This window comes from Triticum dicoccoides, chromosome 6B, assembly GCF_002162155.2.
Source record: "Triticum dicoccoides isolate Atlit2015 ecotype Zavitan chromosome 6B, WEW_v2.0, whole genome shotgun sequence".
In the NCBI taxonomy this organism is placed as follows: Eukaryota; Viridiplantae; Streptophyta; class Magnoliopsida; order Poales; family Poaceae; genus Triticum; species Triticum dicoccoides.
The window spans coordinates 515,519,185-515,533,757 of record NC_041391.1 but is presented as its reverse complement, the minus strand read 5'-3'; the positions used below and the strand labels follow the sequence as shown (position 1 = coordinate 515,533,757).

The following is a 14,573-nucleotide window of genomic DNA, read 5'->3' as shown; positions in this document are numbered from 1 at the left end:
GGCAAATTTAGTTTGCAAGCCCAACAATTTTTTGACAAAAAAGTGAACCAAGGTGGATTTGCCATGCTAGCCAACTAAACTTGCCATCCTCGAAGGACATAATTTGCAATGAAAAATATTTGGTTTGCCATGGTCAAAAATCTGACGTTAGATTTGTAGTAGAGTTCTTTTTATGGATATATGATCAAGATGACCATACATGTCTGTCAATACCTTCCGTGTGCATAAATACAACGAGTTGATGAATCTGAATAATTTAAAGAAAATATGTCAATGGACACGCATGCGCGCGCGCACACACACACCAATCGACGGATAAGTGATGAGTACATACGACATTCTACCTTACACATAATTGTGGCAACTTTTGATTCCAATTGTGCAACAGTACAATAATTCGCACATATTCTGGAAACGAATAGTAATCGGCCTTTGGTATGTCCTTGTCATCGCATTGAAGAGCTGAACGGCACATTCTGGATGTGATTCAAAAACAAGATTGGCGTGTCGTTCCTTGGCAAGAAAGTTGCACACGCATAGCAATTGTTTATCAACTTTTTTGGGCGGGGGTGGGGGTCACTACTTATTGAGTCCCATGCACAACTACCAGTCTCCACTTCAAACAAATGATGAAACACGCATAAGCAATAATCGTCCACAAATTATAGTTTTACTGGATAACTTGGCATGCATGCATGGACAGCTTGGAACTTGCAAGTGTTTTACAAGATCCATGCAGTTAAAATACTCAAAATATAGAAGTGGTTCTTGGTTCTTACTTCTTACACACACAAACAACGAGTAAAAATAAAGAAAGAGGCACGCGCGACGCAGGATACTTCTCGTGTAGAGCATGAAGGAGCAGCACACGCATTTTATTTGGTTTCTTGGCTGATGGACAGACAAGCTAACCAGCTGCGCTAGCAGCTCGCTCGCTCAGAGAACCCACCCCAGCATGAAGTTGTTCTCCCCTCCGGGGGCGCTGCTCCGTGGAATATTATTGGCTGCCTGATCAGGAGCCGCGAACTGATGATGGTACCTGCGGCATATATAATGTCAGTTCAGTTGCATGGATGGAAGACGGAACAGGTGTATGCAAGGTGCTCGATCGTAGGTACCCAATTTGCAGAGTGGGTTCACAGTCCATAGCAGCGGAATGATTAGGGTGTTGCTGCTGCTGCTGCATGTGATATGCGGCGGCGCCCTCGTCCACGACGGTGCCGGCAGCCCAGGAGATCTGCTGCATGGCCCTGTAGTTGTTGCTGTTGCTGCCTTCAGCATCGAGCTGCAAACTCGGCAAGAAGCAAAGCAACAGTTAAAAAGGAATAGAAATGCGAATGAAGTTCTTAATGTTGTGTGTGTACAGATCAAATAGGAATAATAATATGTGTGAACTATTTATTAACCTTGTGCTTGAGTTGCCTGTTGATGTCTCCCAGCTGACGCTCCTGCATGTGGCAAGTACATACAGTGAATTGTATGTTACAAAAATCAACTGATTCTCGGGCGCAATAAAGATATCTACAAGAGGATGAACGTGCAAGCTGCTGGCCCATACAGTGCGGTTAAATGGTCTGCCAAATGTCCTTTTTGCAATACGTCCCTAGATAGCTAGGTACATTGACAAACCTACGGCAGTGCAAGTCATTCGTAGTAGAAGCGAAGCAGTAGATAACTAGCACACACACGCACACACATGTACGTACAAGCAAGGCTCGCCCATGCTGCTATGTTACATACCTTCCTGCGAAGTTCCTCCACCTGCTCCATCATAAGTTGTGTCTGCGAACCGATAACTTGGTGAGTATTGAATTGGTAGTTGAATGAACAAAGCAAAGAATAACCATTTATTTTCCATACTTCATTTTGACGGGAATAACAATTTTCCATGTCTTCAGTTTCTGAAGTTATGCATATATATCTACTCCCCCCATTCCGATTTACTCGTCGTGGTTTTAGTTCAAATTTGGACTAAAACCACGACGAGTAAATCAGAACGGAGGGAGTACTTGTAATATTCCTTATCTTATAAATCCATTTGGACAGATCATAGAACAATACAGTTGTGAAATTTAAATGGATTTTGACATAGAGATATGTGCACATGAACATTATGTGATTAGAATATGCAAAAATAATGTAGCCAATCTTGCAAATATGAAAATTTCATGCATAAACTATTGGACAATCGGTTAGGCAAATATGCAAAAGTAATGTAGCCAATCTTCCAATGCACTAATATCCATGATTTGTTTTGGAAGATTTTGAAGTATTTGGGCATGCCTATTTCTCAAGCGACTAACACGTAGTCGTTTCTAAATCAACAATCTTGAATATTGCTTCTTTATGTAACAACTAATTGGGTGGTTGGAATTTTTAGGAATAATGTGCAACTTATAATAGAGAAGTTCAAAAGGCAGTTGCACATTTCTAAGACCTAAAATCACACAATCTTTTTAGTGCATTGTAGAACCATTAACTCAATGATGTGCAACCTAGCTTCTTGTTTTTTTTTTGCGCCCGAGAGATGTGCAACATAGCTGACTTAGAAATAACTATTTCTTAGGTGGCTACAAATCGAAGTTTTTTCAAAAAATGTATGTAAAGCCGTTTTCCTTGGCATGAATTCCTACTCTAAAATGTGATTCATACAAGTGAATAGTACTCCATCTATAAACTAATATATTAGTTTTAGTTATCTAAACGATCTTATATTAGTTCACAGAGGGAGTAATCATGAAATATATGGCAAATATGTTACCACTTTCAATTGAAAAGGACCATATCATCCCTTGAGGCGTGAACTAGACTAGGTAACTCCCTTCGCCTAATTAATGCTTGTAAACCGAGCACCGCTAGATGTTTTGCAGGTTGGTTTCGTCACCATAGCCCTAACATGTTGTATTTGCTCTAAGATAGACTATTTTAAGCTTTGGTTGTTCTGTACAGCCTCCAAACCTCAGGGGCAATGTGAACAGGATCTGCTACTAATTTGTTACCTTGTTCAGAGCCACTGAACCATACCATCAGAAACCGCAAATGGATTTGAATCGTCAGGTACGGTGTAGATTACTAGAACTGTTTTTTCCGACAAAACGTACAATAGTTTACATCCCAATGAATAGATTAAAACGAGAGCAAGTCTAAGCGGGTAATGCAGTTCTCTGAAAAATTTAGAAATCTATCGGTTATATTAGGTTTTAATTTTCACTAACATATGGTAGTCATTCTGTACCATGCATATTCCATATTTCCGGTACGGTACTCCTCAATTGTGATCCCAGTGCCATTAATGAATCCAAGATTGACTTCATTAATTGTCAAGCCAGTTGGTGCATATAACACATGAATAAATATGTGAGTTGCAAATATTTGAACCTTTCGCTGTCTGGCCAGTGACAGAGAACATTCTAGCTGTTTCTCCAGCTGCTGCAGTTCTTTCACGCTGAGCGGTCCAAGGTCCTCCCCAAGCAAGTGTCTGCTCAAAATAAGCACACAAAGAGTATGTAATCCAAATACCTTAGTCACTTAATTTGAATCTACATTCTGTGAATGAGACGTGAAGCTAGAGCCTAGAAGTGGACCTCTGAGTTCGCTGCAACGCTTCGAATTTTGCCTTTAGCTTTGACATTTCCTGGTACCAGCTCTTCAGAGCAGAAATATACAGCCAGATTAGTTACATAACCAGAATATTTAACAGGTTTTAGCTACATGAGATAATGCATCACAAGATAATGTTTGTCTAGCCTCTTAAGTTTGTTTAACATGTACTATACAAAAATAAATCTATGTGTCCTACTGGACTAACGTGGCATTGACACTACATAATACTGTATATGAGTGACAAATAATGAATCCAAGAGCTTTCAGTGAGAGAAAAAAATGTCCGTGCACTTATTACAAAAGTCGCCTATGTACTAATGAAATTAATCCTAGAGGTTAAAAACATGCATGATTGATGAGCATTACAATCCAATGGTATTAAGGTTCAAATATGTCAGCCCTATTTTTTGAGACATGCCATGGGGGGAAAATGATAGAACAGAAGGAGAAACTAACAGAGATATGGTAAGGCTATTCATTCTCAAAAGTTTCAATTCTTATATATTCTTTAGAGGTGAAAATTAGTTTACCAGAACTTTATTTAAGAACATTTTTTAAATACGTACTGAACCACTGACATTTGTTCCTTGGTATATATATACATATATACATATGTTGGTGTTATGTTGGGTTTGGGTTCTGAAATTAATTGAGTAGATAGATGGTGGACTGCATAGTGAAAATTTTAAAATATGACTGATTTTTCCAGTACATTGATTAAACTCAACAATTAAACAACTTCAGTTTTACAAGAAACTTATTGTACATCATTTCTTCAAGATAAGGGACCACCATAACTCGACATTTCTTATGTCACCACATAAATAAGACAGTCTGTTATTGTTTTTACTGTGTTTCTCACTTCGTTAAGTGGTATAATGAATGCATGAAAGGATGGAATTTTTTTGGCACATGTCATATATGTTTATGTGTAGAAAATAGTTACAAGACATGACCAAATAAGTAATGTCCAACGCCTCAGCCTGGTGGTCTAAAAGAAAATTCTCCTTATATTATCGAGTGACCTAAATTAAGGAATATTATTATTTATTTTTTATTTAAAATAGCAACTATCTAAGACGGTTATGAACTTGGATATCTGATATATATGACCTAGTATTACTGTATTTTAATAAATTTTTGAAAAGAGTCAGGATATAAGAAAATCATGTGGTGGTACAACGACCAATCGATAGATATATATACCTGAGTTTCAGATAGTGCGCCATTGGAATCTTGAGCATTATAGCAGCAGTGTTGGTATCTTTCCAATGTTTTTGTTGTGCTGCCCAAGAAATTTAATTTACAAATAAATTTGTAGCTCTATGGAATTTCAAACATTGATACTTTGATAAATCTCACAAAAAGATATGCTTGGGAAATAAAACATATGGGTAGAGTATAGAGCATCTTGATTCCAATAGGTAATTAGCTAATATTAACTACAGTAGTGTTTCCGCATAAGAAGTTTTTTTTTGTTAACTAGATATGGCTCAAGAACAATGCATGTGTAGTCAGTTTTCATATGGTTTGCAAGAAGACATGTTGTATATATTTTATTAAAAAATAGTAGTATATGTGTTATTTAGTGAGTCTGCTCGCATATGGCACTTCCCCACATGTGGCCCAAAATTCCTCTATGATGCGTTGATACTCCAAAATGAGAAACCGTTCTACATACAGATTAGAAGATTTATTCGCATCTTTGGTCATATGATAGAAAAATTATTTTTACTATGGAAAATCAAATAAATCTTAAAACTATGTCACATGAGAAAAGAAATGTTTTCTTAAAACAATACGGTTAACCTGGCAAAGAGTGAACATGGATTTCGTAAATGCTTAGTACTTCTCTTATTACAAAAAATATTTATTGTAGATTGGCTGCACACATTAAGGTACCATCGATTTTGTAAGAAAGGAGGAAAATACCAGTTAACACAGAGTGCTAGAAATGAAGCCACCCTAAAAATTTTAGGGACCCTAATTTGATGGTCTAAGCACATGATAATGAACTATAACACATTAACAAAATGAAGAAAGAAGTGGAGTGAAAGATCTACCAGGAGTGATACTCAACGGCATCCTAAATATCAGTTAACAAACGTGCATGCCAGATCTACTGGGATTTTGGCCTTTAGGCCTATCTCTTAGATGAGTGCCATGAGTAAAAGCTCAAATGCTTGGTCAAAGTAGCTTCATCTTATGATGCAATAGACAGATATGTGCTCACTTTCTTCAGAGCACACATGTTTGTAATATTTCAGACAATCTTGAGGAATACTAGTATACATACTTCCCAAACAACCGTTGTGCACTAAGACATACCAGCCATACAAAAGAAAAAGAAGAACAGAAAGTGTGATGTACAAGAACAAAAGAAAAGATCCAAAGGTGAATGCTCCTAACTAAGAGCCACCGGAACAAAGACGCAAAAAACAAATCAAAATACTAGTTACACTTGACCGTAGTCCTACATCTAGTTTGGACGATTACCACCATCTCAGAAAACTTAGTATGGATTAATTATCTGGCACTAGATAAAAATAAGATGCTCGATCAGTATACGATTTACTACCACGGGTGCACAATACATATACGCAAATGAAAATATTAGTGCCAAACATCAATCCTGCCCCAACGGAGATATAACATGGGAAAAAAACTGCTTTTTTGGTAATAAATAAACTGCTTTGGTACATAAAGAACAGGCAAACAGAAAGTAGATCTGCCACGCTAGTAAAAGAAAATCGCAACACAAAAGTAACATGGGAGAGCAAGCAATTTCCAGGAGCAGTAAACTCCAAAGACCGATTAATAATTGTACTAGGCAGCACTCATCAGCATAAAATGAGGAAAGGAACAAGAAGAAAAGCAAAATGCACTGTCTCCCGACATCTTTTGACCACACTACCATAAGAGGAAACTGATGCGTGCTTGAGAATAAGATCAATTATGGGAAGAAGGAAATATGGTGAAGTTACTTTTGCTTGAACTTCACATAGCCAGACTGTGGATACATGAAGGGAACCTTAGAGAAAATGAACCAAGACAAGAAAAGGAGACAACGAAAGGAGATTGAACAAGAAAAAGGGGGGAAAGGGGGAAGGATCTCGATTTCAGCACTGAAAATGTGTTTTAAAGATTCTCCCTATAGGCAAAATCTAAATCTCTCTTTAGGCAAAAAATCATACTGCAAGAATCTCATAAAAGAACATAAAATCAAATCAAAACAAAACAAAAATTTCCTTGGTGAGAAACATGGCATGAAATCGGATGGAAAGATGATGCGCAGAAGGGTGAAGAACAGGCAACCAACTCATGACACATATACTCAGATCGGGCCAGATTGGCTGGCGCTGCCTCAAGCCCAGGGCAAAACAAGTACCAAATCGAACGTTTACACTGCAGTATTTTAATACCCCGGATCAAAATGGAAAGAGCATACCTCCCCTTTCCCCTCGCAGTCCCCCGACTTCTCTATTGTTCCACACAAAAACAATCCCATCTCTCTACTAGCTGAGCAATTAACTAAGGTGTTCTCTGATACACACCAGCACGGAGGATGGCCGCTCCGGAGAAGCTGGAAGAAAGAGGTAAAGGGTGTAGGGTTCGTAGATCTGCGGAAAAGATGCCTCATGCTAGTTACGGATCCATCCCTCCGGGTTATAAGAACACCGCCATGCCCCTATAGTAGCATACGTAGCAGGAATAAAATAGCTTTGCGTAGCCAAAGCGCAGGAACTACTACAAAGCGTAGCTCGGCTACGTGCTACAAAAACCACGAAACAGCGGCAAAGGAAAGCATCAGAAAAGAAGCAATTGTGCAAGGTGAAACAGCAGATCTGCATGCAGCAAGGCGAATCAGCCGATGATGCAAGGGAGGGGAGCTCGTTGATTATATGTATGTGTATACCCGGCGCTGCCGAACTCGTAGAGCTTGCCGCGGCTGGAGAAGATGATGAGCGCCACCTCGGCGTCGCAGAGCACGGAGAGCTCGTAGGCCTTCTTGAGCAGGCCGTTGCGGCGCTTGGAGAAGGTGACCTGCCGGTTGATCTTGTTCTCGATACGCTTCAGCTCAACCCTTCCCCTCCCCATGATCTCCTCCTCCTCCTCCTTCCAAGCAAGCAAGCAAGCAAAGCTCTACCGATCAGCAAGCTAGCTCTGCGCTCTTCCTCCTGCGGCGGTTCTGATGCGCAACCTACTAGCGCATAGGGCTTGGGATGGGGAGCGATGGTGCCCCAGCAAGCATATAATGAGCCGGGAGGGGGGCGCGGGATATTAGTGGAGGCAAGGGGAAAAAGGGGAGCAATGGTGGGTACTGTTACAGTAGCTCGGCGCTGGTTTCTTGCGTCGATCTCGCTTGACACATCCCTGTCGCGCGCCCTATCTCTCTCGACTTTAAAGGAGGGTAACTTTGGGGCGGGACGGGGCAGTTACCACGGGTTTACCCTAACTGGAAGCACGGGCCGGAATGAGGGCGATCCAATGCTGCGTCCCCCACGCCACAAATACACACGTCGCTCTGCAGGGGTGATGGGTGCATGTGCGCATACACCAGGGAGGGGGAGGGGAGCCGCGCCATCCTACGCCGCCCCTCCTAGACTTAACCCGAACCATGTATGTCGCCACCTACTGGTCCATTTGGACCACCTCCTCGGCCGGTGGAGGATGCCCCAAAAATAAAGAGGCAGGAACTTCCCGGCTTAAGCCATGGGGAGATGATCTGTTTCATCTAGTATAAACCCTAAAAGCGGTTCGTTTGGTGCTAGCTAGCTAGTACTTGTGCCTCGCGTACACCTCCCAAAACCAAGTTCTCTAATGCTACCTAGTTCCTGGTTGCCTGCAAGAAGTTTTGTTAACCTCAGCTAATTAACCCCTAAGTTGCACAATCCTAACTCAAAAGGTATACGTACTTTTAGCACAACAAAGTTGTGCGTATGCTCTTAGATACTACTGGTACTTTCTAATTTAGATATCTTCTACTGCTGTCCTTTGGCTGTCTATCAAGGACTCAATTGATTTATCTGATTTCGTCTTACAAATGGTCAATGTTGGTCCAACTATGAATACATATGACTGAGATTTGAGGAATCCGAATCGAACAAAACATAAACAATATCACTTCTCATTATTATCATTTGAAACGTTGGAGAAGTACGCGCACACATTCATGATTGTTATTGGTAATGTAATACATATATTATTTCAAATTGATGTATGGTTATGTACATCAATGTATATTAGCACATGATACATCGCAAGAATCCTACCCGGTAAGAAACATGGTGTGAAAATAAACACCTATAGTATCAACAAATGGTTTTATTCACAATCACATGCGATCGTTTTAGGTGGTCCTATCCATATTGAAGGAACCGACATTATGAAATGCTTATCCATTTATGCCGGTTCCTTCATATATATGACAAAGTCTAAGATTGAAATCCATATATGTATGAGAAAGTTCATAAACATCATAATATATGTACATCATGAAGCACGGATTAAAATTTTGCTAGGCGAAAAAAAAGTCTAATTTTCTTGGCTACGTTGTTACCTTTTGGAATAATGAGATGCAGGAAAGCAAATGTCTCATGCTTGATACCCCATGCATGATGTAGGGCGGAATCCTAGGGGGCGATCTTTCACGTTTGGAGTGGATCCTACGGGGAATCACGAAGAACGCGCGGAAGAACACGAGGAAATCAAGGGGACGAACGAGAGAAACACTCAACCGACAAGAGATCAATCACACAAGGTCTAGATCATCGAAGCACGAGTAGCACGAGATACAAAGTCAACAACGGACGATACAAGTGGCGGTAGCTCATCTCCGAGAGGAGGTCTTGAATCCACGAGGGATCTTCCCGTAAAGGGGTCTTGAATCCATGGTGGATCTTCTCCGAAGAGGCCGCAGTCTCTCACGAGGAGGAGATTTGTATGGATGAGCAAAGCTCTATCTCTAAATGAGCTATCACAATGCTAACCCTAAAACATAGGTGGAGGGGGAGTATATATAGTCTAAGGGGTGAAGGGGTACATGGGCCTCGTCCTAGATGCGCTGCACGCAGGCAGGGGAGGCCGGATGTCTGGGCATCGGGCCGGATGTCCGGGCCTTCGCGAGGTGCCGGATGTCCGGGCTAGCGGGCCGGATGTCCGGGCTGGAGTGGCCGGTCTCGGAGCTCTCTGGATAGGTGGGGTCCGGATGTCCGGCGGCTCAGGAAGAGCCGGATGTCCGGGGCATGGGGCCGGATGTCCGGGCTGTCGGGGTCGTTCCCAGATGCATTATGTGATGGAGGCCGGATTTCCGGTGGTAGGGCCGGATGTCCGGGCTGGGCCGGATGCCCGGGACATGGCCGGATGTCCGGCTGCTGTAGCAGCAGACTCTTCTTCCTTCTTCTCTTCCATGTCTGGCCTTGGTCCTTGGGCTCTCCATGGTCTCCTTGGGTGTACCTGAGTATGCACAAGGTCCGTGCTTGAAGTAGGAACCATGTCTCACACGAATGGAAAGGGGAAGCATTTAGGAACGGGTTCACGTTGTGTCCAATGGCGTATGTTCGAGGTCTCATCATATGTCCTCTTGGGGCTCGAAGAGTAGTCGGATTGTACATGGGGATGAACGTGGGATGCTCCGCATCATCTCCCCCCCTTGGGAAAGATCCGACCTCGGATCGTGATCCTCATCACCATGGAAACGGTTGTCATGGACGGACTTGTAGTTGGACATCGATGAAGGCATTGTGCAATCCAAGTAGTCCAAGGTGTCGCCGGAGTGATAGACATGCAAAAAGATCAAACAAAAGCAACACTCGGAAATACAATGGTTAGCCCACACAAAGTGTCCATCATGCAAGAATGAGTCCGTGCGGCAAGATAGTTCGTGATAAAGAGCATGAAGCTTATCAAGATGATCTAGAATGGTATGCAAAGCATTCATGGGAACAAATGCAATCATTGTGCACACAATTGTGTTATGAGTATGAGCAATGCAACCACGGTGCAAAATGATGTCATAATGGGATGGTGCATCAAAATCATGAACATAGCAATGGATGCTAAATATGTGAATGGCATCATGCAATTGATGGAGGACCATATGATCATGATGTATGAAAATGCCATCAAGGAAGATCACAACAAATTTGCTAAGGAAATGCACAAGCTCAAATATCATGGATGACATGGGAATACAAGATGCAACAAGGCAATCATAATGTGAGTCAATCCATGCATGGGGTGCAAACTTGTGGTGAGTATGATATGTCCATCGAGCAAGACATGTATGAGCACAATCAACAAATATGGAGGTGATGGTATATCAATGCTTGATGCCGTGGCATACCAATGCCTTGTGAATCCTTCAAAACAAAAGAACATGACAAACACTCAGAAAAACAAATGAGGTTAGCGGAAGTGCAAAACCTATCATTCATGTGGTAAGATACCCAACAAGTGTATGCATCATGCTCATCATAAGAAAGTACAAGGGAGCATTTCATAGTATGGAGGCATATGATGTAAGAACAGCCAAATACAAGAGGCTCAATCAAACAAGAATGCATCACAAGTGAGGTGTCAAAGTCTCTAAGATCAATAAGCATAGTATGGTTGCACTCAATACCAGTGGATATGAAAGAGGCAAATAATGGAGACAAGAGGCAATGATCATGACAAATCAAGTGAGAGGCATCAACATATATGTCATCAACCCAAGAAAGCAAGTAATAGTGGAACATGGGTGATGCAACATAGCAAGCAATCATAGCAATAAAGTCAAGCACGCTAGTAGTGCGAAGATGCAACATACTAGGAGGAATCATGGCAAGCATGTCATTGGTGCAAATAGTGTGCATGAATAATTCACATGACATAGCACAAGCATGAAAGCAAGAAATGAGAAGAATAGCATGAATGTATTGGTGAGAGACCATATGTAAATAGCAATGGGACATCATGACTCTCCCAACACAACAAGCATCAATAACATGGGGCACATGATAAACATGGCAATAGCAACAAGGATCTCCACCAAGCATGCAAATACACATAGGAGTATCATAATGGTGAAGCATGGGTAGATGCACACAAGGGTCACAATTGCATGGCAAAGGCATAGAAGCAAGGGTAACACGCAAAGTGAACACGATAGTATGGGCATAAGGTGACAAGTGGTAAATAGCCCATAGCCGCGTGAGAACCAAGTAGAAGAGAAGCGCGTAGTCGTTGCGCGAAGAGAACGGTGTTAAGGACAGTCCACGGGATCCCAAGTCATCGTTGCTCTCAAGAGCTCGTTTTGTCAACTCTTGGGATTGAGAGGTTGACGAGTGTTCATAAGTACCTACACAAAACAAAGACAAAAGGAAAATTGTGTGTGCGTGGTATATGTACACATCATCCATCATGATGTGCACGTGCTTGTGTCGGTTAGAACAAAATATCCAATGCTCAAATAAATGAGATGCGTGATATAGAAACATGTCATCCATCATGAGAGGTTTGTTATGATGTATGTCATAATGGAGACTCAAAGGATGTAATGCATCATGCGAAATATCTAGAGCATTGTTATTCATGGAATGCATATGGTGTACACTATCATGGGAATCATGCAAAGTATGAAATGCATCAAGATCTCCGAATAAGTATGAGGAAACTATGGGGGTCTCCTCATGAGCATGAGTAGCAACATCACATGGAGAATATTGACAACATCCAAAACAATGCATATTCAAAACAATGTGATCATGGCATGGCATAGTAGATGAATTGCACAAATCATGTAAAGGAAGCATGGCAATATCATCACATGAAAAGCAAAAGCCAATGACCATCATCTCGTCATCTATGCCATAAGTGCAAATGGGATTGATTTTAATGGGGCATGCATAGTTACTATGTTGAGATTGTGATGATGCAATATGGGAGATCTCACTCATAGCATATGACAAGTTCAAAGGGTTATCAAACATGAAGTGACCAATAGAATTTTCACTTGATATCCTATGGAATATAGCATCACAACCTCAAGGATGCTCTCACTCATATGGTTGGTGGAGTCACTCAAATGGCGCTCAACCTCACATAGGATGTGTGGCATGCTCTCATGGGTGGGGCTAGTGGTGGTCACACTCATCCTCTCATAGGAAATGCTCTCAATGTCACGTATGGTGGAGTCACTCATGTCACTCATGTGGTGGTGGCTCTCCTCACATGGCACTTGGGGCATCTCAACATATGTGGGTGTCGGAGAGGTGTAGGTGCAAATGTCTCCATGCGCGGTCGCGTAGCTTGACTCGGAGTATGAGTCCAATATGGGCGCCGTCTTCATGTTGTTGAAGAGGTTTGCGCTCGTCGTCGTAGTCGAAGGGGATGGCCCTTGCCCGACCTTCTTGTCACCGTCTTGGTGTTGGAGGTCCATATGACGTGGCACCTCGTAGCTCGTCTCCATGACCGAAGGGAATTTCCCATGCTCGGCCATCTTCCTTGAGGGGCTTCCGAAGATGGAAGTGTCGCCCTCGCTTGTCGGTAGTCGCCTTGTTGTTGAGGATGTCGATGTAGGCAAACTCATGGGAAGTAGGCGAAGATGACGTACGTCTAAAGGAGAAGATGCGTTGATAGCACTTGGCGAAGATGCCAAAGTGGTTGTTGTAGCCGTAGCGCCTTCTTGGTGGTGGTCGTCTCGCGGTCTTCTTTTTTTCTCATGAAGCTTGGACTTGGCGTGAAGTAGGGCTTGTTGGGACTTTTGCATTTGCGCTTGTGGAGCATCTTCATGATGATGATGTCATTGTCGTGCTTGGGCTCGAAGGCGTTCGTCGTCGTCGTGCACATGATGCTTGGAGGTGACTTGCCCTTCATGACGATGTGGATCACGAACGTGATGGTGGTCGCCATGTAGATGTGGACGAGGACGATTTGCACTTGCATCTTTTTGGCGCTCCGAAGACTTGTGGCTTGAATGTCGCCGCCTTGAAGATGATGAAGGGGAAGTAGACTTGAGCAAGGTCCGAATCTCCTCCATCCTTGCATCTTGCTCCTCTTTATGTGCGGCAAGCTTCTTCTCGATGTGCTCTCGCAATCTTGATTGTGCGCCTTGCACTTGTCGTTGTAGATCGAAGAGTGACGCTTTGGTGATGTACTTGTTCACGTCGTCGTTGTTGTCATAGATCGGAGAGGAAATGCCTTGCCTATGCATCACAAGAGTCAAGCAAATATGAGTGGGAGAAAGAGAAGAACTTATACCAATGTACCTTGACCGATGTTGACAATGAATCAAGTTCACTCAAAGGCGGACAATGAAATAGCACTATTGGTACCAATCCTTATCGGTTCTCACACCTATACAAGTAAAGCTTATGGTGGAGCTCGGTGAGGATAGTGGCACAAAAATTTAATGCAAAATGTTAGCAAGAGTCAATAATGTTGACAGAGATTCACAAATTCTCAAGTGAAACAAATGGACCAATAGCAATATGGATGGCACACGGAAACACACACACGGATAGATAAATGGGGTCGTGCAACCAAGGAATGAGCACAAAATGTGGAATCCACGGAAAATGATCGTATTGCAAACTCAAGAGAGACGCTAGCACGATTGCTCTATAGGCGGATACTACACTTGTGCACAACCTATAAGATGCAAAGTGGATAAACTTCTATCCCAAGTATGCTATGTATGTATGATTCCCGGTGTTTCTCTCAAGATGATCCAAGATGATTGGATATGACAATCTTATATGCAATGTGGTATGATGCTATGGCACTTGCTTACAAGCTTCTTTCCTCTCTTTTTCTTTGCTTAAAAGCTTCTTTTTTTTCTATGTCCACTTTGCACAATGCACAAACCAAGATAGCAATTGCGTATATGCGGGAACAAACTTGTGACACAAGATATGATACCAATATATTCACCACGATGATATGGTATGTATGCAATGGGAAGTATGATCACTAATGTGCACAAGTAA

General features: G+C 42.2%; 1 protein-coding gene across 1 annotated transcript; it reads right to left on the bottom strand.

Moving 5' to 3' along the window:
- Positions 1–630: 630 nt before the first annotated feature.
- On the bottom strand, positions 631–7,701 carry LOC119323496 (MADS-box transcription factor 6-like). The gene is made up of 8 exons (XM_037597171.1): positions 7,520–7,701; positions 4,810–4,888; positions 3,585–3,646; positions 3,379–3,478; positions 1,741–1,782; positions 1,407–1,448; positions 1,119–1,285; positions 631–1,039 (listed from the first exon to the last, which is right to left on the bottom strand). The coding sequence occupies exons 1-8, from the start codon at positions 7,699–7,701 to the stop codon at positions 937–939; spliced, it is 777 nt and encodes a 258-aa protein (XP_037453068.1). The 3' UTR covers positions 631–936.
- Between the last annotated feature and the right edge of the window lie 6,872 nt (positions 7,702–14,573).

Excerpts from the sequence above, each read along its gene's own strand:
- LOC119323496 (XM_037597171.1), bottom strand. The coding sequence starts at position 7,701 with ATGGGGAGGGGAAGGGTTGAGCTGAAGCGTATCGAGAACAAGATCAAC. Across the intron at positions 1,286-1,406 it reads ACAGGCAACTCAAGCACAAG|CTCGATGCTGAAGGCAGCAA; the intron begins GTTAATAAATAG and ends CCGAGTTTGCAG. Across the intron at positions 1,040-1,118 it reads GAACCCACTCTGCAAATTGG|GTACCATCATCAGTTCGCGG; the intron begins GTACCTACGATC and ends TATATGCCGCAG.